Source organism: Oikopleura dioica, chromosome 2, assembly GCF_907165135.1.
Source record: "Oikopleura dioica chromosome 2, OKI2018_I68_1.0, whole genome shotgun sequence".
NCBI classification, from domain to species: domain Eukaryota; kingdom Metazoa; phylum Chordata; class Appendicularia; order Copelata; family Oikopleuridae; genus Oikopleura; species Oikopleura dioica.
This window is the reverse complement of record NC_137292.1, coordinates 15967674-15990490: the sequence shown is the minus strand read 5'-3', so window position 1 is coordinate 15990490 and position 22817 is coordinate 15967674. Positions and strand designations below refer to the sequence as shown.

At 42.5% G+C, this 22817-nt stretch overlaps 7 protein-coding genes across 7 annotated transcripts; 4 read left to right on the top strand and 3 right to left on the bottom strand.

The window, feature by feature from the left end:
* Positions 1–936: 936 nt before the first annotated feature.
* On the bottom strand, positions 937–2237 carry LOC145697771 (casein kinase II subunit beta). Its single transcript, XM_081774983.1, has 6 exons — positions 2064–2237; positions 1606–1793; positions 1507–1565; positions 1261–1361; positions 1109–1219; positions 937–1034 (listed from the first exon to the last, which is right to left on the bottom strand). The coding sequence occupies exons 1-6, from the start codon at positions 2205–2207 to the stop codon at positions 990–992; spliced, it is 648 nt and encodes a 215-aa protein (XP_081631109.1). The 5' UTR covers positions 2208–2237; the 3' UTR covers positions 937–989.
* A 4-nt stretch (positions 2238–2241) lies between these two features.
* LOC145697768 (casein kinase II subunit beta-like) lies at positions 2242–5048 on the bottom strand. Its single transcript, XM_081774981.1, has 6 exons — positions 4728–5048; positions 3903–3999; positions 3588–3716; positions 3245–3414; positions 3026–3199; positions 2242–2848 (listed from the first exon to the last, which is right to left on the bottom strand). The coding sequence occupies exons 1-6, from the start codon at positions 4812–4814 to the stop codon at positions 2714–2716; spliced, it is 792 nt and encodes a 263-aa protein (XP_081631107.1). The 5' UTR covers positions 4815–5048; the 3' UTR covers positions 2242–2713.
* Positions 5049–7983: 2935 nt separating this feature from the next.
* On the top strand, positions 7984–9825 carry LOC145697486 (uncharacterized). The gene is made up of 7 exons (XM_081774696.1): positions 7984–8060; positions 8328–8453; positions 8497–8648; positions 8721–8801; positions 8888–9015; positions 9135–9498; positions 9547–9825. The coding sequence occupies exons 4-7, from the start codon at positions 8747–8749 to the stop codon at positions 9630–9632; spliced, it is 633 nt and encodes a 210-aa protein (XP_081630822.1). The 5' UTR covers positions 7984–8060; positions 8328–8453; positions 8497–8648; positions 8721–8746; the 3' UTR covers positions 9633–9825.
* A 2992-nt stretch (positions 9826–12817) lies between these two features.
* LOC145698519 (uncharacterized) lies at positions 12818–13503 on the top strand. Its single transcript, XM_081775718.1, has 3 exons — positions 12818–12990; positions 13030–13231; positions 13297–13503. Exons 1-3 carry the CDS (start codon positions 12908–12910, stop codon positions 13501–13503), a joined length of 492 nt encoding a protein of 163 aa, XP_081631844.1. The 5' UTR covers positions 12818–12907.
* A 416-nt stretch (positions 13504–13919) lies between these two features.
* On the top strand, positions 13920–17264 carry LOC145696278 (retinal Mueller cells isomerohydrolase-like). The gene is made up of 10 exons (XM_081773280.1): positions 13920–14158; positions 14393–14521; positions 14586–14743; positions 14848–15105; positions 15151–15260; positions 15308–15391; positions 16182–16285; positions 16331–16449; positions 16491–16823; positions 16870–17264. The coding sequence occupies exons 1-10, from the start codon at positions 13951–13953 to the stop codon at positions 17119–17121; spliced, it is 1755 nt and encodes a 584-aa protein (XP_081629406.1). The 5' UTR covers positions 13920–13950; the 3' UTR covers positions 17122–17264.
* LOC145696277 (uncharacterized) lies at positions 17158–19214 on the bottom strand. The gene is made up of 2 exons (XM_081773279.1): positions 18961–19214; positions 17158–18915 (listed from the first exon to the last, which is right to left on the bottom strand). The coding sequence occupies exons 1-2, from the start codon at positions 19212–19214 to the stop codon at positions 17241–17243; spliced, it is 1929 nt and encodes a 642-aa protein (XP_081629405.1). The 3' UTR covers positions 17158–17240.
* A 1997-nt stretch (positions 19215–21211) lies between these two features.
* Positions 21212–22759, top strand: LOC145696864 (uncharacterized). Its single transcript, XM_081773967.1, has 3 exons — positions 21212–21384; positions 21427–21577; positions 21829–22759. The coding sequence occupies exons 1-3, from the start codon at positions 21342–21344 to the stop codon at positions 22742–22744; spliced, it is 1110 nt and encodes a 369-aa protein (XP_081630093.1). The 5' UTR covers positions 21212–21341; the 3' UTR covers positions 22745–22759.
* The last annotated feature ends 58 nt before the right edge of the window (positions 22760–22817 follow it).

The following is a 22817-nucleotide window of genomic DNA, read 5'->3' as shown; positions in this document are numbered from 1 at the left end:
AAGCACTGCGAAACAGTTATTTAAAGAAATTAATAATGATATCGAGAGATAATATAGAAAAGCCCCTCGAATCCGGGCTAGGCAACCTGTGTGAAAAACCTGAGTCAGGTTCCGAAGAGCTAAAATAAAATGCCGCGTAGTGGCTTTTTAAAAGACGAAGCTGCATAACGGCTTCGCTGATATTTGAATACAAATTGTAATAATAATAGAACCTTACTCAGGTTTCTACACAGGTTGCCGAGCCCAGGCTCCGATGGCTTAGATTTCCTTTTATTCGAAGCGGCTTCTCGGTTTTCAGGAGTAATTTAAATTTTGTAACACTTATATTTACAGGCTGTAATTTACAGCGATAATTAGCCAGTCTGAAAGGAGAAGATAAATTGGTCTAGATTGACCGCTTATTATATTGCTAGCTCTTCGGGATTCTACCCCGAAGATTGACCGCATATGTCGTGTACTTATTAAATTATTTAAAAAATTGGGTGTAGGGCGGCCACGTTCTGCAGCAGAACGGCGTTCTGCAAATGCAGAATGGCGTTCTGTAAATGCAGAACGGCGTTCTGCACTCAAAATATATGCGCTTCGCGCCTGTCTTAACCCTAGCCGGCCAAAAATGATTTTCTTCGGGTACCGGCCAAGAGGCGCCAAATATTCTTGAAGCTTAGCTGAATGCGTTAAAACTGATAAAAATCATGTTACATCGTAAAAAAAATTATCATGCAGAACGCCATTCTGCATTTGCAGAACGCCGTTCTGTTTTTGCAGAACGCCGTTCTGGCAGAACGTGGCCGCCCGTCACCCAAAAAATTTGGTAAAAATAGTCCTATAGGTTGGAAGCTGAGTGGCAGGTAAAGTTTTGCCCAACTAAGGTTTTTGGTCGCGAATGAAAATTGAGACTGTGGAAATCAAGGTCGAGAAGAAGTTCACACGGCGAAGTTAAAATATGTTCATGGGACTTTATTCAGCATCGTTTATCAGGCTAGTTCTTCCTAATGGCGCTGAAGTGCTTTTTTGTGGAGGTTCGCGTTGGCTTGCTGATCGACGGGTTTTAGGGATTTAAAGCGGCGAACTGAGGCTCGCAAGCGATAGATCAGTCTCAACCCGGTGCCTGTTGCAGCTGGTAAGCCATCGGGTGGATCTTGAAGCCGTAAAGGCGAGCGACGAACTGGGAAGTCGGCCGTTTCGGGCGATACTCTGGGTGAACCATAAACAGCATGTGCTACAACAAAAATAGATTGCGATCGATTTTTTTCTAATTACTGGAAATCCGGTGCCGAAATAGGCGCCATCTGTGTGGTGGTGTCTGCTAGACTTCGGATTGTAGATTTCCTGGCATTTTGGGCAGTAGAGCTTCACCATTGCTAAGAGCTTCGGATTAGTCGTGGAGGAGCTCGACTCTACAACCTGCAAAAGCCGCTTCGCGGCTTTTCATTTAAAGTTTTAAGAACCTGACTCAGGTTTTCTACCTATCAGGTTGCCGAGCCCAGGGGAGGAACAAGTGCTTACCTTCTCCTGGCATATCCGAGAGGCCGATCGGCAGCATTTGGTGGTTCTCGCAATAAACTCTGAAAACAATCAAACTCGCTTAAAAAGAGAGTGGCTGACCTTGGGCAGTGTCCGAAGTCGCCTTGGTGGTACTTTTCTACCATCTGTGCAATTCCTCTATTTGTCAAAATATATCGCGCGTGAATGAGCCCGTAGAGCATCTCCGCCGCCTGCTCAATCAGATCGTTTTGGTTCGGGTTGTCATCCAGGTCGTCATCCGGCTCCAGATCCAAAATCATATCCAGCGCCTGAACGAGTTCAGAGTTAAACTAGTAAATCGCGTATTGTTAGTCTGCAAACAGAATCGCTAGGATTTCTAAGATGCTAGAGCATCTTTCAACAACAAATTTACTTGTTAGGTTGGCGAGTTTAGGGGGAGCGAGAGAAAGCCTGCTCTTAAGGGGCGCAATGTTCAGTTGTGCGACCTCTGTAAAAACCAGAGTCTTTAGAGTCTAAAGTTTAGACTTTGGTCCAATTTCTGGGAATTTCATGAATTTATCATCGAAAACGAAGGGTACCTGTCTGTAATGTGGAACTTGCTCGTTAAGCCCGGTGAGGTTGAATTTATCTTGGATGTAGTCCTCGTCGACCTCGCAAAAGAACTCGTTGCCTCTCAGACCACAGAACCAAGAAATCCATGACACTTCTTCTGACGACGACATAAACCCTCTGAATCAGGAAAATGCAAAAAAAAAAAACAGTCAGCCAGTTAATTCTTTTAATCGGAAGCAACGGAGTTTCACAGAATATCGCAGCCTTCGTTTTGGCTTTAAAAGAAAGAGTTCAAGCTTTAGTCAGTTTGTTTTCGTGAGCAGCAAATTACAAGTAGTCTTTAAGGCAGATACAGTAGAGAACAAAGAGTTAAAAAGCAGTTTTCGGTTATCTTGCGCTGCTCTGAGCTCGGCAGCCTCCATAGAAACCCTTCAGACTCAAGTCAGGGTCTGAAAGATCTTAAATGGAAACCCGCGTAGCGGCTTTTTTTAAATGAAACCTAAAAACATTTGTAATCTAAAGCTAGGTGGCTTCTCATAATTAATCTTCCAGACCGAGACTGAGGTTTTCTACGGAGGTTTCCGAACTCAGGAGCGGCTATTTTGATTGCAGATTTTCGCAACTGCTTATTTGCTCATCGTCTATCTACAGATGAAAAAGAACGACTTAAAAAAGGCTACTTTGGCGGAGCGGCATTTGAATTGAGATTTTCCACAGTTTCAATTTTCAAATTTTTTTTCAAGTTCTCGAGCAGCTCTCTTTTTGCTACTTCAGTTTTCTCGACTTCTGAATTGCCCATAACGGCGATGGGGTGATCTCCGTTGCTGTGCTCGGCAACATCTGTAGAAAACCTGAGTCAGGGCCTGAAAAAGCGCCTTTTTTATCAACCATTACAATCTATTACTGAATTTTGGCGAAGGCGCTTCTATGCAGCTTTTCATTAAAGCTCCTCAGAACCTGACTCAGGTTTTCTACACAGGTTGCCGAGCCCAGCTCCGTTGACGCTGATCTGCGGGCGAATCGAGCTTGCGACTCGTTTGACTTGATTCTTCGGGTTCACCAGTTGGTCGTATTCGTCCACGATATAGTGTGGCTTGATTTTCTCTGTGAAATAGACGACGCGCGAAAAAGGCTCCTTGGGCGACATCATTCGCAGCATTTGCTACTCGCAAAAGTAAAGAGAAAGAACAACGACTTGCGTTCTTACTGGTAAGTTGGGGCCGAAGTAAGCAGAGTCCAACTCCGAGTTCTCGCAGTGGAAAAGGTCATTGCAACGGTAGCAATAGAGCTTCACTTTCGAAAGACCGGGATCCGAGTCCGGCCCGATCGGAATCAGGTTTGATCCGCATCGCAACTTCGGACAAACGCCGAAATACCCTAAAAGTTTTCTTAATTTTTAGCAATTGTGTCGGAAACCTGAGTCTGTACTACTATATTATATCTATACTATAGACTGTAACCACACTCTTTATTATATAGTTACATATCATGTAATATTTAATTTCTGTTTCAAGTGAAAACACTAAAAAGAGTCCTTCTGAAAAACTTGCCATTGTACCACTTTTCACGATACTGCTTTATCCCCATGGTGGTCGTCGCCCATCGAGCGTGCAGCATTCCATAGAAAAATTCGGCGGAGTCTTTTTCCATCTGTGTCGCATTTTTCGGAGGACGCACATCTAAAAACGATAGTAGGGGGTTATCATTCGAGCAACCCCTAGCCCTAACCCACTTCCCAGTCCGTAACCACTAGCCCAGATTCTAGAGATATTGGATGGCTCGAATCAAAGGCTCGAATGATAACCCGTCTCTTCGAAAACAGGTGATTATTATTCATATTTACAGAGCGAAGGCTTGTTTTGTACCGAGAATGATTTTCATTGCTGCTTCGTGGGTTGTTCCGTGGGCCTTCATTACTTTTTCAGAGACGTCGGCAAGAATTCCTTGGTGATTGAAGCGGTCCTACTCCGAATTCGTCATTTTCAGTCAATAAAGGCTAACAACATTGTAGCCTATAAGAATTGCAAATTTCCAAGCTTAGATCGCTTAGCTGAGCTTAGCTAAGTGACTCTCCAGCAAGGGCCAGCATAGCTAGAGCTTTATTACATTCGCCCGAAGCCAGCTAAGTTCAGCTTAAGCTACAATCGTGGATTTTTTTACGGCGCCTATGACTCATTAAAAAAAGAGGAAAGTCAAGGCCACGTTGCAGGATCGACTTTCCCCATTGGATTTGATTTCGCACATCTAGAGAAAGTATGCGTTGCGCGCGCTGGCTTTCCTTTTTTTATGAGTCATAGGCGCCGTAAAAAAAGTCCACGATGGTAGGCTTTCGAAAAATTTTGTCGGCTTAGCTCAGCCTAGCTAAATATCTTACTCAGGCTGAGGACCTCAGCTAAGCTATCTGAGCAAGACCTTTTGGCTGAACTTATTCAAAATGACTAGCTTAGTTAGGTTAGCCGAAATTACTCTCAGCTTAGCTAAGTTTAGCTAAGGTCTAGCAACTGTGACCCAGCCAGAAAGTCTGCCAGCCTAACTAAGTTTAATTCATTCCCAAGCTTAGCTAACTAAGCTAGTGCGAAAACTTTGCTGTTTTAAAATTTGCAACTTTGTAACCTATTTCTGTGGTGTTTCATTAAATTCTACTGTCACTAAAAGTGACTAAAGAAAAATTTTCAGCTTTGAATGGCTACCTTTAGATAATCGGGGTCGACTTCGACTAACAGGTGATTTCCATCTCTGCTCAGATGATCTCTAATCCACGTTCTTTTGCAGGCCATTTCGATTTCCGTCGGCACTCTACTGTATCTGCTTTCTCGACATTTAGAGTTTCCGTTTTTACGAGTCGAAAATTATTTTCTTCCTTTTCAGCGCTTCAGAGCCCTCTCTTCCCATTTGATTAAAACCAAGCGTGACGTCACTCCTCCGTGCTGACTCATACTACCCAGAAAAAGCGAAAGTCCGAGAGGGCGAACACAAATTGATTTCTGGGCGAAAAAGGGATCTCCTAATTGGGAAAACACCAACTTCGCCGGAGAAAATCGAGATTCGCCAAATTTCGAATTTGGCCCCAGGCATGATCCTTTTGGCGGCGACGCAGCGAGACGGCCTCTTTCCCCGTTTTTCATTACTAATTTCTGATAGAGTATTATGCTCTTTAGTAATTTTATATTAATAAAAATATAATATATAGTGACAATAACATTATTTAATGGTATTAGTAGCATTTTTAGGAAATCGAAAAATTCTTGTCTTTTAACCGACTGTCTAGGGTCGGCTACCAACCAATCCGACCAGGTCGAGTGTTCGATGATCATAAGTCTATCATTTCTAGAAAAAAACGGCCGGTGACAACGTGCTTTACAGTAACCAGCCGGTTGACCCGCCAATCCTTAGAATACTCAAGAGTTAGACCCACCATTCAATTTGCCCGGACGAGCTGAAGAAAACTGCAGTTAGCAGATTATTTACGATTTCCTTGCCCACAAATAGTTTTAAAATTATCACACGTCGACCATAGGCAAAAAGGCGGCTTTTCCGTGTTTGCCAACTTTGCACGAGAGAGCGAGGCTCACCTCGACGCAAGTGAAAAAGTCTCATGAAGTTCGTCCTTTTCAGGAACAATTTTCTGGAAAGTAATTTGGAAAGTATCTTCGTTGATTTCAGCAAAAAAATCAGCAAAAAGATATTTGTTCAGGTATTTGTTTTGTTTACGAATTCGCCGAAGACAAACAATGAGCTTCTGCAGATTCGAACGAAGTCCTGATTATTTCTTCCTGACAGAATCGAGCAATGAGACTAGAAAGCTTGATTGCCCCGGTTTTGGGCGCAGTAGCTGCCGGTCCGCACCCGCAAATGGGAAGAATTCCAGAGAAATCTCACCAAATCTACCCCGGAAAAAGGGTCAACGATTTTTTGAAGCCTTGGATCGAGCCCTACTACGAGTGCGTCAACCGGCAGTATGTGCGTACTGGCACCATGTGCGGCAGATCCTCGAATTATGAGCCACGAATCGAAGCTGACTGCATCGCTGGGAGATTGGAGGGCAGAAGTCCTTTTTCAAAATATTCAGGAATCTGATGACTACTCGTTCTGTTCCTCAGAGTCTATTCAATTGATTGTATTCAATATTATGAAACTGGAAAGGCATCCTATGAAAGCATGGAAAGACGAAAACTACAAAAATATCAAATACAACCGGGACTACTCTTCTGTCGATTCGTTTCTCCTTCCGCCCCAAGTCGAAGGATACCCTACTATCCGAATCAAAGCTTTCGAAGCGACATTCATGTCCACGAACGAGTTCGATTTCTCCCAAGAATTCTTTGGAATCACGGCCATCGCCAGGAACGTCGCTTCTTTTTATACAGATTGTAGTTTCAGGACTTATAATGCACATACAATTTTAAAGCGTTTCTAAAAGAGCAGGTAGAAATGGACACTGGAACATCGACAACGACGGAATTATCAAGCTAAATATGTTCCCGAAGCGAGTAAAAAACGCATTTTTTGCGATGATCGAAGAAAAAATTCAACTCAATAACACCATTCTCTTGACATTTGAATATAAACCTAGGCATTGGCTCGTGAAATAAAATAACTTTTCTGAATGGAAATCGAAGAAGCCAAAAAAGTACCGAACGTGGGGTAGAGGACCTATGCGACTGGACGTTTCACCAAGGGAGCCAAGAGGTTTTTCGTTTTCCCAACAACGCTTAATTTTTAATTCTTTTTAGCACGATTTTTTCACAATTTATGCGGAGCGGAGCGAAAAGATGATCAATTTATTAAAGTATTCTATTAATTCATGGCTGGCAGACGACAGACCAGGAAAAGAGACCAAGACAGAAGTTTTTGATCGGAAAATTGCCAATTTCGGGTTTCGTTTTTTCCAATAATTATTCCGGTCGATAAACTGCTTATTTTTATTGACAAAGATATAGATTAGGTAGAACCCAAAATTATGTACTGCTCCAAAATATGCACACTGCGAACAAGTAAACTGAGATGTGAAAAATGAAAATTAAATTTCATTCCTTAAGGAGGTATGGGGCGGTTTGGCGAAAATTCGAATTTTAAAATTTTCTTTCCATTTTTAGAAAGCCCACATCAAGAGCATCAAAAAGGTCCCTAGCTTTATTTTTCAATGTCAACAAAAGTTGGTGAAAAACGGGATTGAAAATTGACATTTCTATGAAAATTCGTGAAATTAGATTTTTTAAAGTCTCACAAATGCAATTATTTTAATATTTTTAGAAAGCTTACGACTCGCTGAGTATTTTTATTCATTACAGTGACTCACTTATCTAACTGTATTACGAGTTAGTGCAATTTTAAATCTCATCTTTTTGACAATTTGAAACCCAATTTTTGATTGAAGTTTTTAAATAAGCAATTTTTGCGAAAAAGTAAATTCTTTCAATTCAACCCTAGAACAGCGATGGAAGTTTCTTTTTATCATCTAAGTTTTAAAAAATAAAATTTTTTTCATTAAAAAAATCGCGTTCAAAAATGACGCAAAATGGTGATTTTCACGGACATGACTTGAAGCTGAGCTCTCTATACTATAGAGTCTATAGGCAGAATCCCTTAATAATTTTTTCTGAAAAAATTTTCAACTCTAGTTTAAGGTCCAATCTATAAGTAGAAGAAGAGTTTTTAATAATTTTCTTACCCATCTGAGCCTGAGGGCTGTTTGAAAATGGTCAATTTCCCGAAAACCGCCCCACACCTCCTTAAACCCGAACGAAAAATTTTTTTGGGAGAACCGAACGCCATTTTATACTAAATCGGTTTGGTTGGTAACGTAAATGTCGAAACTGATCTTTTAACCGGCGGTTCTGGCTCGATAAAATTACTCTGCTACCGATTTCGGCCGCAAAATTTGTACAGACTTTAGGGTTAGGTTTATCTGTCAAATCTTCTGCTTTCATCTTGGTAGCTAATAAAAGATACTCTTCTATCAGATATCTACTCAAGTCGCCAAAAAAGCACTCTCGAGCTTTTTCCGAATACATTTGTAAGAGGTAACGACACATTCCTTCAGACATTTCTGAATGTCTGCACATCAAGTCTGAATGTATGTACGGCCTTATGTCACATAGCCTATGTGACATAGGCTATGTGAGATGTCTGTAAATGTATGAAGTGTGATTATCACCGACTCACTGTTTAATACATATTAACGGTAATATGTAGCTAGCAATAAACTGTATATGGAGGTGACTTTGATGAATCTGTCGGTTGAGATTAATCCTCGACGACTTTAGAGGCTGAAGTGAGTTAATCTTAAGAATCCACGGCGGAGACTCGTGATGCCGAATGCCTGATGAAAGAAGACCCTCTGGGAAAAGATTACAGGGGAACGATGAGTGTTGGAAAACGAGGTGCCAAGTGCCTGCCGTGGAGTGCACTCGATGGTTAGTTATAATTTATTTACAGTAATGTACAAGCAAGAAAAAGACAATTTGAAATTCCACCCCTCCTCTGGAAAATTTCCGAATGCTGGCCTCGAAAAAATTACTGCCGAAACCCAGATAACGATTCAAACGGCCCTTGGTGCTTCGTCAAAGTCTCCCCTGAAAGACAGTTTCAGTACTGCCAGATTTCTGCATGTAAGTTATTCACGCCTCTCTACAGTCTGTTCAATGAAGCTTCATTGAAGCTTTCTCATATTTTTACAATAGGTGAGGAGGAGGAAACGGCTGCTGGAATGAGCTCTCCTCCCGCTCCCATGAAAACATCTTACAAGGAGACGCTTCAAATCGCCAAGGGTTCAAAGTTTTCAAACTCAAGCTTATTTACTTTTTTACCGCCTTTTTTGGGGCAGTAGAAATTTTCAATCCGTTGAAAGAAAAAACGCAGTCCGAAAACGGCGCAGGCTTTTCTGAAAATGCAAAGTACAATGTGAACCAAGATGGAACTCGGGAGCGTTACTTTGCTGATATCACACTCAGCCCGAGCTCAACAGAAATTCCCCCGGTGAGTTTGTTCTCAAATCGATTTGATCTGTATGTATCGCTGCTTACCAATGATAACCTTAGCTCACGTGACAATAAGATCAGACCAAAAAATAGAAACGAAAAGTAGTTATTTTTAAGTTGGAGAGCACCGAAAAAATGGAAAGTCTCCGCCAGAAATACTTGAATCATGCGATGAACTACAATCCGCCGACTTGGAGACCACCAGTGACGGCTGGAAGCAAAAGTACGCAAGGATCAACCACAACGCGGCGGACAACGACGAGAACATCGCCTCGACCGCGCCCGACAAGCGCCCTAACCACGAGAAGAAAACCAGTTCAGTGGACCCGCTACAACTGGACGAATTCTCCAACTACAGTTACAACAACAACACGCATGAGAACGACGAAGAGAACGACTAAGCCAACAACGACGACGAGAATTGACGAAAATTACGACGATTTTTACGGAGATTCAAGCGGGGCTCCGGCAACTCCTTCGGGTTAGTCTTTCTGTTATAAAATCTTTTGAAATGAACAAACGTAATCAGATTGCTTCGATTTCTATTTTTACAACGATGACGGCGTGCAACTGACACAAGAAGAATGCCTCGCAGTCGTCCAAGGGAACAAATGAAACTCATTACAGTTTAAATTACTACGACGGCTACTTTTCTGTGACTGAATAATAGATGATTTGAAAAACCTGCATATCTCTTGAAGGAATATTATATTCCGAATATACAGTATATTTCATACAGTGAATTCATCGTTCTATTATGGATTCAATTGCCTTTTGTTGTCAAATTGTTAATAAATTATCAAAAATATTATGCTCACTAAAAGTGAAGAAGTCGATCTCGCCAAGTTCTTTACTTTTTGACTCAAAGCCTCTTCCTTTCTTTCGAGAGCTTAAATCAAAAGATGAGATTTTACTGGTGTATTGGGCGATTACATGCTCGGACGCGAGACAGTATCGCTGGACACGATGCAGTGACCTAAGTTCGCGCGATTTGTCGGCGGCGCACTGGGGCACAATAAGAGTCCTCTCTATCTTGACACAGGCGCCTTCCACTGCCTTGCAAAAGCGATCTTTATTTTAAAGAATAGTGAGAATATAATCGAAAATCAAATCGGAACTGCTCAACAAGAAAGCGATATAAACATTCATCAGCAATGGGATTAAGCTCCCTCGATGACCCAATAAAAGTGATTTCGGGGTAAAGAGATAAGCCGCCTGGAAATGGGAAAGAAGACAGGCTTTTGGGCTTTCGTTGCAAAAGGTATTTTCAGTGATTGGAAAGGACACAAGAGAGAATCTGCTTTTTATGAAAAAGTCGAGTAGAGATAGATTTTTTAAGGCCAGATCAACGAGAATATTCAAAATAATGATTTTTTCGGATGCAGGACTTGAAATAAATTTCCTCTTCAAAGTTTTATTACTATTTTCTTTCATATCTCATAATTACAGTACAGTAAATAACTTGTTGAATTGATAACAGTTGAAATCAGTGAAGATAAATGAGTTTGCAAAATTAATCTCGAGTTAACTTAAAGTTTATCTTTTTTTTTATTTTAACTGCATTGACTTAAAAAAATGCATTTTTTTCAAAACAGCCAAATCGAATGCTGTCAACCGAGGCTTTTAGCCTATATATTACCAGGTCGATATATCACTGGTAATTTATCCAGCTCAATGCGCTAATAGTCTATGTTTCTTTTGACATTTTGAAAAGAAGGTTTCATTCTGCTGGTTTGTTAAGCTTACGGCCAGTTTCATTAAAAATTAAAATTAAAATTAAAATAGACTCGATGTATTTTTGCAAAAGTCTGCCAATCTCGATTTCGATTCATCAATTATTAATTTTTTATAAGTAATTACCTCAAAAAATACTCTCAAATTTAAATCAGCTCAGAAAGATATTTTTTGATCAAAGTAAAAGGCTTTACTTGAGGCTGCGAGTAGAGGTTTTTCAGTTACAGTTGGAGCTTTATTCAGTGCTTTTTTAGAACGAAGCCGTCTGAAAGATTTGAAAGAGTTTCAAGTCCGAGACATACTCCTCAGCCGCATTCACGCCCATCTGACTAAATACTCAAGAATAATATTTTCACTTTGTGCTTTATCAGGCGAGGGCTCGCTTTTCCTTTCTCATATCTAATTCATGTTTTATGACAATATCGAGCTCATTTCAAGTTATCATCGCCGTCGTAGACATCGAAACCTCTTATGCAAGAAATAATATATTATGCATTAAAATTCTTAATGGCACAACTATGTCCTGCCGCCTCGAACAGGTAACCTTATTCGTTCAATTTTGCTGCAATAAATAAAGAAGTTCCACTTTTGTGAGCTCCAGATTCTTGAGACGGATGGTCGAAGGATAACCCTTGTCTACGTAAAAATTTCCATTTGCTTTTAGTTCACTTTCGAAGATATCCGTCAAACATGCCCAAGAATACTTTTCTTCACCTCTTTTTTGAAGCTTTCCCTCGCAATCATAAGTATATTTATGAATTATGCTCTTTACCAGGAAACGATGGCCAATGAAATTCATCATCGAAAGTTCGCGAAAAAAGTAATCAAGCTTATTTTTGATTAGGGTCTGGCCATCGCGCGTCCAGTATTACACTGGGGAGCTACGCGTAATGAGAATAAAACGGTATCTCATCCGAGGCCAGACTGGCGTTCTAACTAGTCCAATGGCGATTCTATTTATCCTGGAGTGCATTCTGTGCACAATTCACATGCCTCCTGGCTTCGACGCCAGCTTCAGGAACGGTTCAATAGCAGCCACAGACAGCAGTAATGGATTGTGTATTTGAACCTAATTTTGAGGCCCGAGTGGCAGCTAATCCCAATGATCCGGCTTTATCAAGGTGAGCCACTCTCGGAGGGAGTCAAATTATACATTCATGCGCTAATCATCCCGCTCAGTCATAAAGCTGCTCAAGGAACACAACGAACTTCGCTACCACAGGTTCGCTTTTCGAGTTGCCTGCCTGACTACTGTTGATTCGGTAGACTGACGAATGTGCTTTCCTCGCTGGTGAAGATTACCTTCGAAGATACATTTTTAATCAAGACGCATTTTCTCAAACACCCAGCGCAGGTAACAAAATTGAAGAAAAACTGTCCTTTCAAAATTAAAGGTCTTGTTGGCAATTTACTTCTTCTGCGTCTTTGGTCTTGGCTACGTTGTTTTCGTCTTCGAACGGGCCAGCGATAACAGCAGCCTTAAACTCGAGGTATTTGATATTAACAAAATGCTTCTGAAATCGATAGAAATAAATAATACACGATTGCGGTTACGGGCCAAATAAAAGACGCTTTTAAAACATTTTAAGAACATGGTCTGGCTGGTCGTTGTGTCGATTACTAATCTTGGCTTTGGAGACGTAGTGCCCAATTCTTCTGGAGGCAGGATTTTTGTCGGCATCGCCTCGATTCTCGGCACTCTGTTGACCGCTCTGATGATTGGAGTGATGAGAGATTGGCTCGAAATTCCCGTAAGTAGCCAAAGACTCAAAATAAGGCATCCTGGTTTTCATCATTTTCATGATTTTCTTAAGCCGAATGAGCGGCGCATTCTAGCGGCAATTAAACGCCAGCGATTTCACAGACTCAAAATGGAAGCTGCTGCCAGGAAAGTGATTGTCAATGACCTATTGAAAGTTTTCGGTTTCAGTAGAATTAACTTAGTAAATTAATAGCCGGATATTCTCCAGGCAGAAGGAGTTCCCTTCACTAAAATGATTAGTGTCTTTAAAATTTGAATAACTTCGATCACGTCTGAAAGAGTGATCCAATGCTCGTGGAAATACTACCGTCTTCGGAAACGAGCCTCGGTGATTGGAAGTTTCAAAAACGCTAGCTTCTCGAACTCGCGAAAAAACGTCTCCTTCCGGCGAGGGATGAGCGCGATCAGTCGAAAAACCTGCGAGGAAAATTTTCAGCGAAGTTTGATGAAGTGGCGCAAAATCAGACAATATATCAGGTGCCCTTCTTTTTAATTTTGTTTTTCACTGTTGCTCAGTCACGAGTTCAACACGCAAATGGGGTCAGAATCGAATCCTGCCCAAAGAAATGAGCATCAACAGAGCGCGGAGTCGCACCAGGAGGGAACAGAGAGCCATTCCGATTTCGACTCGCCGCAGACGACGTTAGACATGGACTGCGAAAGGCAGCAACACGCGATTCAGCAACCGGCTCCGCCCGCTTTTCGCAGATGGGCAAAGGTAAGCCGAAAAAGGGCCGGGCATTGAATTATCAAAATTGCAGGCCAAGAAAACTGAAAATTTAGATTCGAAAACAGATCAGCGAAAGCGCAAGCTCTCCTCCCTGCCCGCAAAGGGATCAAGAGCTTGTTTACGAGCAGCGAGTTCCGATGCTCCAGCCGCAAAAGAGCGCCAACTCCAGTTTCAGTCACAACGACGAAAGAAACACGAATCTTGACAAGATCGAGGATCAGCTCTCTATGGTACGCCCTCTTTCGATTTTGCCAAACTAAAGGCTTCAGCTCTTGAACACGATCAAGACGGAAAAATTGAAAACGAAAAGGTGCTATTCTTGCTCGACATGCAGCTGCCAAAACGGGAAAATAAAGAGTCAATTTTGACAAAACTGTAAATAAATTAAAAATAAGCAATTTGAGAATCCACTTGATTATTAATTAATTGCCTTGCATCGAAACTAGCAGACCCTTCGCTAAAATGCGGAAAATCAGCGTTTTCTCATGCAAACAAGAAACTTATTTATCTTTGGCGAAAAGCGACCCCAGTTAACCTGAACTGGACAGAATGTTTAAAAATGGCTTGCGGGTAGTACCCGGTTGATAGTTGCCTACGCATGAGGCCACTTTCTTCCGAATGAGGGTCAATTTGTTTCGAAAGCGAAAAAATTAAGGGAAAGGACGTATTTTTCTTATTTCAAGAGTCAATATTTACGCATCGCGTAAATGTTAGGCAAGAAGGTCACAAGAGAGTCCAGGAGGGCACTCACGATCTTACGCGGTAGATGTCAAGTCCGACGGCAGCTTCCAGAAGTACTTGATTCCAAGAGAAACTCGCCCGAGATGCCAGCTACAGTGGCGGTTCACCAGCTTGTCCAGACAGTCCCGGAGCTTGAGCAGGAACAGTCAACGACAATCACAGGAGCAGTTTTTTGTTAAATTATTCCCTGATGCAAAAGAATTATATTTAATATATAATTATATTATATTTAATTATATTATATAAATAATATTATATTTATTATAATATATCATATGAAATTTGACAATCAATGCAATTCTTTCGCCATGGAAAAATTTTCGTTGCGTCATAATTTGCATCGTTTTCTTAAATAAAAATAAATAATTACAGCAAAATGAAAAAAACCGTACTCAGGAAAAATCCCAGATTGGTTAGAAGGAACAATTTTACGCAACGGAGTTGGACAGTGGGACCTGGGAGGAGAATCAGTTGTACACTGGTTCGACGGCCATGCTCTCCTGCATAAATTCGAAATAAAAAACGGCTCAGGAACTCGTGCTCGACAAAACGCTTCAGTAGCTACTAGCTACGGCCCTAGTCCTTGTTGATCGCAGCAAAGCTCGTTACTTAAACAAGTTTCTCCGCTCGGATGTTTACAAGAAGAACACAAAGTTCGACAGGTGGATTCTTTCTGGTTATGGAACTCCGACGAAATATTCAGACCCGTGCTTGTCTCTCTTCGACCGTTTCGCTTCGTATTTTCGAGCGCCCAGACAAGTAGGTTTACAAATATTGCCCACACATTATTAATAATAATCCGATAACCTGAGCAAAGTCTTCTCAGGAGACCATGTTCTTTTCGAGTCTTTGATTTTGTTCAGAACGATAATTGCAATGTAAACTTGTGGCCGATCGGCGATAAAGTGTACGCGATGACGGAAACTACTGCGATTCGGGAAGTGGATCCAAAAACGCTAGAAACAGGAGAACGCATCGCCTACAACAACTACATGACTTTGCACACGGCAACCGCTCATCCCCATACTCTGGCGAGCGGCGAGTTTCTCAACATGGGCAGCAGCTTTGGAAAAGAAACCAGCTACAATGTGATCCAAGTAGATCCCACCGGCGACTTCAACGTAATCCTCGCTCGGGAGGGTTGACTCTCTTTAGATTTAATTCAGAAAATGAAGATCGTTGCCAAATTTCCAGCCACAAATCCGAAATGTCCGAGCTATTTCCATTCTTTTGGCCTCACTAAGAAACACATTATATTTCTGGAAATGCCCTACAGGTGCTTTTCGACGAACTCGGATTAGTTTTGTCAACAACGCTTTTTAGAATCAACATGTTGAAAATGCTCACACGAAAGTTTACCAACGCTGCGCCAGCTGAGGCGATGTTTTACGACAAGAAAGTTCCCTCCAGGGTGAAAAATGGCGTGGGATATTTGTGGGATCTCGCGCGCGCGGTGAAAAAACCTCCCAGGGCGTGTGGGAGGTTTTTGGCTTCTCACAGAGCGTGGGGAGCTAAATTTTTCGCGAGGCGAAGTGACTTTACGCTTTTCTCAAAGCTTGAATGTAAAGGGACTTTCACGGTGAAAATGCTTTGCTCTTGTTGAAAATTTAGTTATAAATATAGATTTTCTAGCTGATTTCAATGATACCAAAATAACTGCAGCATCATTTCCCTCTATAAGTTATAGACTATAACTGATCTGACGTCCTGAACAAAAATTAAATGCTTGACAACATCTGATGATGGATTCTAGGGTAGAAAAAGAATTATTTTCACTGTTTATGACTGTATAACGAAAAATTTGGTGATTCTTCGCGTAAATTTCGCGGATCAGAAGTTGTTTTTCTTTTAAATTAGTAAGCTAACATGATCCATTTTACTTCCGGAATTTTTTTGTGTTAATCACCCGGTACTATTTGCATCTGATTTCGACTACATGGTCACAATAAGCCCCCACTGAGATTACGGCGCGCTTATGCTTTTGGGCTCGCCGCGCATCGCGTAAAGCACTAGCCGTAGTGCTCGTGCGCTCCCAGGCTCTCTGTGAGCTCACAGCGCGTGGGTGATCTCGATTTTTAGGTACCTCACAGAATTTTCTGTGATAATGGCGCCACCTCCCACGCGCTCTGGGAGGTTTTTTTGCCGCGCGCGCGAGATCCCAGGCAAATCACGCGCCATTTTTCACCCTGGTTCCCTCGTCGATTCGAGTTGCAGATTTCAAAAGCGGCGAAATTCTGCCAATAAAAATCAATACGGAAGGCATGGGAAGCTTTCACTTTGGAAATGCTTATGAAATCGAAGGTATCGAGTCGCACGTGGAATTTTCTTAAAATTAGTATTGTTTAGTTGACGGCGGAATTTTCTGCGTTTGGGACGCTTGCCCAAATTACAAAGCCCAGGGAGCTGCTCATCTCTTCAACATCGAGACACTTCGTTCTCGCTCTGCAGCGGAGATCGATGAAGCGGTATCGCTAGTAACTCACTACGAATGTGACGAATTATTAAGTTCAAAGAAGCGGGTGAAAATGAACTAGCGAGATTTGTTTTCCCGATCAAACTGCCGAAAAAGGCAACAGTGGGCGAGGACCTTAACAAGAGACTCGAAGGAAAATTGAAAACAAGTGCCACTGCCGTTCTCAGAGAGGACGGATCAGTCTGGCTGGAAAAAGAGTTGTTGATTGACAACTCGGACGAAAAGGTCGGGTTCTATGGATTCGAGTTTCCGCGATACAATTATGCGCTAAACGGCCTTCCTTACACGTACTTGTACGGAAACGGGTTCGGCACAATTCTGCCGGACAGAATCGTCAAAGTCAATGTCAACACGAAGGAAATCAAGGTGCTCTCAATAAGTTAAGCCATGAGATGAAATGCTCTCCATTAAGATGTGGCTCGAAAAAGACATTTTTCCGTCGGAACCGGTTTTTGTTCAAAATAAATCCGTGACGGATCCAAGTGCTCCGGGAGAAGAAGACAATGGTGTCATTTTGTCAATTTGTGTTTCCACGAAAAAGGACGTGCCCGCGTTTCTGCTCATTCTCGATGCGAAAACGTTGACTGAAATCGCACGATGCACGACAACTGTAACTGGCTTGCCCTACGGTTTCCATCACACTTTTTTGCCGTCTGACTTTTGATCACTAAAATATGTACAGAACATAATTCAATAGAGCTTCTACGAAATCGATATTTATTTGAAAAATAAACACGAAGAAAATCGCTCGCAAAATAAAAAGTTATTTTAAAGGCGATTCATTTACCATCCAAGGTCTTTGTCCCAGGCGGCACAAGCGGTGTGGTCGACGTTGGTGGCGGGCATGATGCCGACCTGGACTCGCTCAAGGCAAAAGTCCAAGTCAAGGTCGCCGAAATCGACTTGATCCAATCCCTGAATCATCAGATAGACGAGATCTTTCTTTTGGTTGCCGAGGTCTCCGCCGCTGCCCTTTGTTCGGTAAAACTGAGTCATTGAAGACGTCTGCTTTCCGTTGATTCGCTTGTGCTGGTACATGATTTCGTAGTCAGCCTCGTAGTCCGCGAGAGAGAGAGAAAGTCGACCGTCGATAGACGCGTTGACAAAGTCGATTCCGCATTTAGTTCGCGAAAAACCGAGGAATCCGGTGTAGTCCGCATCGAAAGCGCCCTCGTTGTTGTTGACGGCGAATCGAAGAATTCGAGATCCTTTTCCACGGAAAGCCGTTCGAGTCACTTTCGCGCCTTTCCAGTTGACATGCTTCGCGTTGCAATTAGTTGGAGCTTCTCTTGAACTGGGAATCTCATTCAAGCAAGAAATTGGAGCTGCTGTTGTTGTTGGCGATGTGGCAATCGTAGTCGTAGTTGTAGAAGTTGTCGTTGTTGTTGTCGTACTTGTTGTGGTGGTCGTAGTCGTAGTTGTTGTTGTCGTCGTTGTTGTAGTTGTGGTAGTTGTGGTAGTGGTAGTTGTGGTGGTGGTAGTTGTGGTAGTGGTAGTTGTTGTAGTGGTCGTCGTCGTAGTAGTCGTTGTTGTCGTAGTAGTCGTTGTTGTCGTGGTAGTGGTTGTGGTCGTAGTAGTCGTCGTTGTTGTCGTTGTAGTAGAAGGTGTGGTCGTGGTCGAAGTTGTTGTAGGAGGCTGAGTGACAGGGCACTCCATGTAGACAGCAGTGACATCACCTTGAGCACCAGATTGCTGCGCGGTACAGCTTCCAGGAGAACATCCAATGGAGGCGGCGAATGACTGGTTGAAAATATCACAACTTCCACCGTTATCGGAGTTCTCTCCGCAACTGTTGTTGACTGTGTAGGCATTCCAGGAGCTTCCTTGCCGAGTTTGAGACATCGACAGGTCTCCTCGGAAGCACTGCAGGTTGTACGGAAAGGTGTTGGTCGTGATGTATCGGTAGACGTTTCCGACCGAGGCGTCTCCATCGCCGACTCTCACTCCGCCGCAAATGTCAGTGTGTTCTTCGCTGATGTGAGTCAAAGAGCACTCGCCAGCTGCCTGGCAGTTTTCCATTTGCTCGTAGATTCTCCCAGTTGTAGCCGAGTACCACTGCGCGGGGCCATAGATGGGGAAGCCATCGTTTGCCACACCGACGATTCCAGACGGGCCTCCGTCTTCGCAGCTGTAGCTACATCCGTCGTAGTTGCCCGATGCTTGTGGGAAGAAGTGATAGTGGTAGTTGCCGTTCGCCGGGTGACCGAGACAGTGGTCCATCGATTGGATTTCGACGAAGATCGCGTCGCAGCAGCCTGAGTTGTACGGGCCGAAGATAGGAACGCCGTTAGTTGCGTAACCGATCGGTCCTTGCGGGGCAGCGGTTCTGTCGGCCCAGGGAAGAAGGACTGGAACTCGCGGGATTCGGAATCGCATAGTTCGGCTCTGGATGAAGGAGTTTCCACCAGTGAGGGCCCAGGCGTTGTGATCGGGAATTCCGCCCGCGTTGATCGCGTATCTTATTTAAATTTATCCTTCTTTTGTTTTATTTCTCTCAAATTACCGAGGAGTGTCGCCAGGAGTTGCTTCGTTCATGGACATACTACAGGAGAGCTCCGTTCTCCAGCAATTGCCGTTTTGCTTTTGGTGGCATCCGTTCCAGTTGTTGCTCGCCGAAGCCGTGTTGCTCATTTGAGTAGCTCCCTCGACCTCGACCTTGTGGAACTGGTAGAAAGTACCGGACTTGCAGCCGAAGGCGGCGACTTCTTCGGCAGTTAGAGCCGAAGCGGCTGAAAGAAAAGCGCTCACAAGTCTCATTTTTTTGACGAGAAGTGAAGAGAAACTTTCAGACAGTTGGCTAAATAGCGCCCGGGATGCGTTAGATGTCAGAGTTTTGTCGCTGTATTGAATTATTATTCGGCGCTGAGCAAGGGATAGAAGGTCCGACTATATTCAATGCGAGAAAAGCATGATAACTGCTCATTGAAGGCATGATTTTGATATCAGGAAAATTTGAAAAGGGAAACCTTATCGACATTATCAAGCACATGCTTATTAATAATGATCATCGTTATTAATTAATTTGGTGGTAGAATTTATGACGACATGTTTCGGAGGCTTAAACTTGAGTAACACACAGTGATTTACCGAAATAAGAGGCCTTTTTGGATGACAGGGGATGACGAAAAGTCCTCTTATTTTGGAAATTTTCAAATCAAGCTAGGGTGACAGAGGTTCTTTTTTTCATTTTGCTCTTCTACTACTACTAGTAGATTTCAAAGGAATGCATTCATAGTCTATGATTCATAGACTATGAATCATAGATCAAGAGAGGAGAAAGATTCATTTCCAGAATAAGACTGGTTCGCAAATTTTAAGAAGAAGATGCGGTGTTATCTTGATGATTTTATCGTCGACAATGATCACCTGAAGATCAAGGAACATGAACCCAGCGAACTTCAAGCGCTCTTGGATTAATACTGGGCTGTTGAAAGAGCGAGAGTTCAACGAGACGGTTGAAGACTTCGAGGATGTGGAAGTTCTTGCAAGCGTTCTGGAGAAAGAAGACGAAGAGGAGTTGGTCGAGCATCTCCTGGCGCTTCAAATCAATGAAACACGCGCGGCCTCAAGTTCAAGTTGCAGATGAAGCCGACTCAGAAAAGCCATCGACTTCGAAATGGCCGACAAAACAGTCATAGATAGGGCCGACGAGCAAAAAGTCAACCACTAGAACCCGTTGAGGTAGATTCCTGAAACTTTGTAAAGATGTTTATTTTGGCCCAACTAAAAAAATTGTAATTGAAAATTTTTTGGTCGGATCACGTGATCACGTGTTACACACCCTGGAAAAGCTAGAAAAGCTTGCCAACCTCGATCCCATTACCCCAGGGGATCTTAATGTAGCTCACATAAAAGAGCACAAAAAGTTCTTTCTAAATAATCCAAAACATTTTTGGTGGCAAGATCACATGAGTCGCAAGAGGGAATTGAAATGTCTAAAATGGCCCTTTTTGCAAGGTATTTTGCCCTAAGTAGCCCGTGAAACCTGGATTTTTACCTCAATTTTAGCTAGTTTTGGGTCCTTATATAGCTTCTAGCGTCTCCTGTAAATACACCAAGATTTTTTTTAACTAAGCCACTAGAACAAATTAAGACCTTTCTTTCTAGCCTAACGAGAAGATGATGCCATAAGGGGATCAAGCTTGGCAAGCTTTTCTAGCTTTTCGAGGGTCTGTAACCCGAGATCACGTGATCCGATCAAAAAAATTTCAATTACATTTTTTTCAATTGGGCTAAAATAAACACTTCTACAAAGTTTCGGGCGTTTCCATCAACGGGTACTTGGGGTTGATTTTTTGCTCGTCGGCCCTAGTCATAGATAAAAGATTTTTTAAATAGTTGCTTCACTGTCAGTTCGGTATTTCCTGATTTTTTAATTAAAATTGTCAAAAAAGTCCTCTTATTTCGAAATTTTCTTGGATGACAGAATTTGCCTAGTTTAACCAAAAGTCCTCTTATTTCGAGGCCTCTTATTTCGGTAAATCACTGCATGTAAGAACGAAGAAAGTGAATTCACTTTGACAGGGACCGGAGTCCAAGTGACGAAATAAAGAGAATTAAGCAGACGTACAGGCTGTACGGTACAGCGAAAATCTAGAAAGAGAGCGCGCGCGGTGTTCTCGAAAAGTACCGCAGAAAAATAATCGCAGATGGAGCCTACTGACTCAATTCCCCAGATCTGCTTTTCGAGAACACCGCGCGCGCTCTCTTTCTAGATTTCCGCTGTACCTCTGCGTAATTCCCAAATTAACAACGTCAATTTTTACAAACAATCGTTATTAATGTACTTTTTGTCTTTCCTAGGATAAAACTCAATTTTCCGCATCTTCATTCTGATTGGCTGGGGAATCTTTCAAAAAAAGCCAGTTTTTTTATTTAGAGAAAATGTGGAATCTACTAAAAGTGCTTTCTATTCCACAGCGGCACGGTATTCTTTTGCGCGAGATCTTTATCAGAAGTTAACTTTTAGATTTCCTGACTCAGGTGGAGATTTACAAGAATATTGCTTATACTTGTCGCGTGGAAATTGAGGAAAATAAACCACGACTTCTTGCGTATGGAAGTAATAAAATTCTCGCGATCAAAGTGATTCTGGACTTTTATAGAGACTTTATCATCAGGTCCCGGTTCTGAACAATTATTGATGATTTTTCGGCGATTGCCGCGAAAATTTAAAATGACCACATATGGCGACATTTTTGAGCGCAGCCAATCAAAATTCTCTAGCGTCGTAGTGGTGGCGCTTCTCGAGAGTTAAGCAAAATCATTGGTATATCTCCTGATATTTCTGAAAATTTATTTGTTTTGAGCGGCGATTTAGACCTCCTAGAAGTGCGAACGACGGTCTCAAAAGTTAAGAACCTCACAAAAGAAATTTCAATAAAGAAATATCTCATTCTTTCTACAAAAACGTTCTTGACCTCTGCAACTCAATTTTGGTCAGAATGAAGCGTTTCTTTTTCCAACGCGATAAGTTTGGCTTGGAGCTGCTGGAAAAGATCGGCATCTTGGCGGAATGGATCATCAAGGGCAATCCAGCGACGGCGAACAAATTTGACTTTTTCAGAAATCTGCTCCATCTCGTCGACAGCTGCGCCAGAAGCAAAGAAGTTTTTAACACCTCTTTCGAACCCGAATATTCGAAGAAACTTGGAATGCTACTGAAGCCTGGCTGTTCCTACACTGCTCGTGCGTCTCCGGCTAGACAGCATGAACTGGCAGATTTGCTCGGTCAGGAGGAGTTGGAGTGCACTGCCGCGGCATTTCAAGTCGACTGTCTCGTCCAAGAAGACAGAAATGCCCAACCGCAGTGGTTTTCGAAAGTGATGAAGACTCACAAGCTGAGCGTCGAACCATTCACCAGATTCGCGAGAAACAACGAAAAGACAGCGGATGTGATGATCGCGCGAATAGTGAATGAATACTCCGCCTGGGGCTTCCTTTCCAAAGAAGACCAAATTTTGCATTCTCAAATTCTCGAGGAACTCTTCTCCATCGACCCGCAACGGTTGAAAGACCGAAAGGCCGAGTCCAGAAAGTTCAACAAGGTTTACTTGACCATAATAGACAATCACGTGCGACGGGTTTTGATCACTTCGCAGGGAAACCTTTTCGACTGCGAATCTGGAACGATTTACCGCGAACCGCGAGTCGAAGTCTTTGAAGCCGACTTGCAATTGCTCAAGACTGAGCCAAGGCTGGTCTTTCTGATTCTGGATAAAATAGCGCCCTCTCCTGTTTCGAGCACTCTGGTAACCACTTGTCTCAGGAAGGAGATAATTGATTGAAGAAATAAGAAATAAAGAGTAATTCTGAATTTCGAATTCGCCTAAAAATCTTCTGAAAGATGTCTACTTCTGT

Excerpts from the sequence above, each read along its gene's own strand:
- LOC145697486 (XM_081774696.1), top strand. The coding sequence starts at position 8,747 with ATGAGCTCTCCTCCCGCTCCCATGAAAACATCTTACAAGGAGACGCTT. Across the intron at positions 8,802-8,887 it reads CAAGGAGACGCTTCAAATCG|AAAAAACGCAGTCCGAAAAC; the intron begins CCAAGGGTTCAA and ends ATCCGTTGAAAG. Across the intron at positions 9,499-9,546 it reads GGCTCCGGCAACTCCTTCGG|ATTGCTTCGATTTCTATTTT; the intron begins GTTAGTCTTTCT and ends AAACGTAATCAG.
- LOC145698519 (XM_081775718.1), top strand. The coding sequence starts at position 12,908 with ATGAGCGCGATCAGTCGAAAAACCTGCGAGGAAAATTTTCAGCGAAGT. Across the intron at positions 12,991-13,029 it reads AAAATCAGACAATATATCAG|TCACGAGTTCAACACGCAAA; the intron begins GTGCCCTTCTTT and ends ACTGTTGCTCAG. Across the intron at positions 13,232-13,296 it reads CTTTTCGCAGATGGGCAAAG|ATTCGAAAACAGATCAGCGA; the intron begins GTAAGCCGAAAA and ends CTGAAAATTTAG.
- LOC145697768 (XM_081774981.1), bottom strand. The coding sequence starts at position 4,814 with ATGGCCTGCAAAAGAACGTGGATTAGAGATCATCTGAGCAGAGATGGA. Across the intron at positions 3,200-3,244 it reads ACTTCGGCCCCAACTTACCA|CAAATGCTGCGAATGATGTC; the intron begins GTAAGAACGCAA and ends TTTTGCGAGTAG. Across the intron at positions 2,849-3,025 it reads TCAGCGTCAACGGAGCTGGG|CCCATCGCCGTTATGGGCAA; the intron begins CTCGGCAACCTG and ends AACGGAGATCAC.
- LOC145696864 (XM_081773967.1), top strand. The coding sequence starts at position 21,342 with ATGTGGAATCTACTAAAAGTGCTTTCTATTCCACAGCGGCACG. Across the intron at positions 21,385-21,426 it reads TTCTATTCCACAGCGGCACG|ATTTCCTGACTCAGGTGGAG; the intron begins GTATTCTTTTGC and ends GTTAACTTTTAG. Across the intron at positions 21,578-21,828 it reads TATAGAGACTTTATCATCAG|AAATTTCAATAAAGAAATAT; the intron begins GTCCCGGTTCTG and ends ACCTCACAAAAG.
- LOC145697771 (XM_081774983.1), bottom strand. The coding sequence starts at position 2,207 with ATGTCGTCGTCAGAAGAAGTGTCATGGATTTCTTGGTTCTGTGGTCTG. Across the intron at positions 1,794-2,063 it reads AAGTTCCACATTACAGACAG|GCGCTGGATATGATTTTGGA; the intron begins GTACCCTTCGTT and ends GAACTCGTTCAG. Across the intron at positions 1,566-1,605 it reads GACTTCGGACACTGCCCAAG|AGTTTATTGCGAGAACCACC; the intron begins GTCAGCCACTCT and ends GATTGTTTTCAG.
- LOC145696278 (XM_081773280.1), top strand. The coding sequence starts at position 13,951 with ATGTTAGGCAAGAAGGTCACAAGAGAGTCCAGGAGGGCACTCACGATC. Across the intron at positions 14,522-14,585 it reads AAAAAACGGCTCAGGAACTC|CTCGTTACTTAAACAAGTTT; the intron begins GTGCTCGACAAA and ends ATCGCAGCAAAG. Across the intron at positions 14,744-14,847 it reads ATTTTCGAGCGCCCAGACAA|AACGATAATTGCAATGTAAA; the intron begins GTAGGTTTACAA and ends GATTTTGTTCAG.
- LOC145696277 (XM_081773279.1), bottom strand. The coding sequence starts at position 19,214 with ATGAGACTTGTGAGCGCTTTTCTTTCAGCCGCTTCGGCTCTAACTGCC. Across the intron at positions 18,916-18,960 it reads ACTCCTGGCGACACTCCTCG|ATACGCGATCAACGCGGGCG; the intron begins GTAATTTGAGAG and ends AATTTAAATAAG.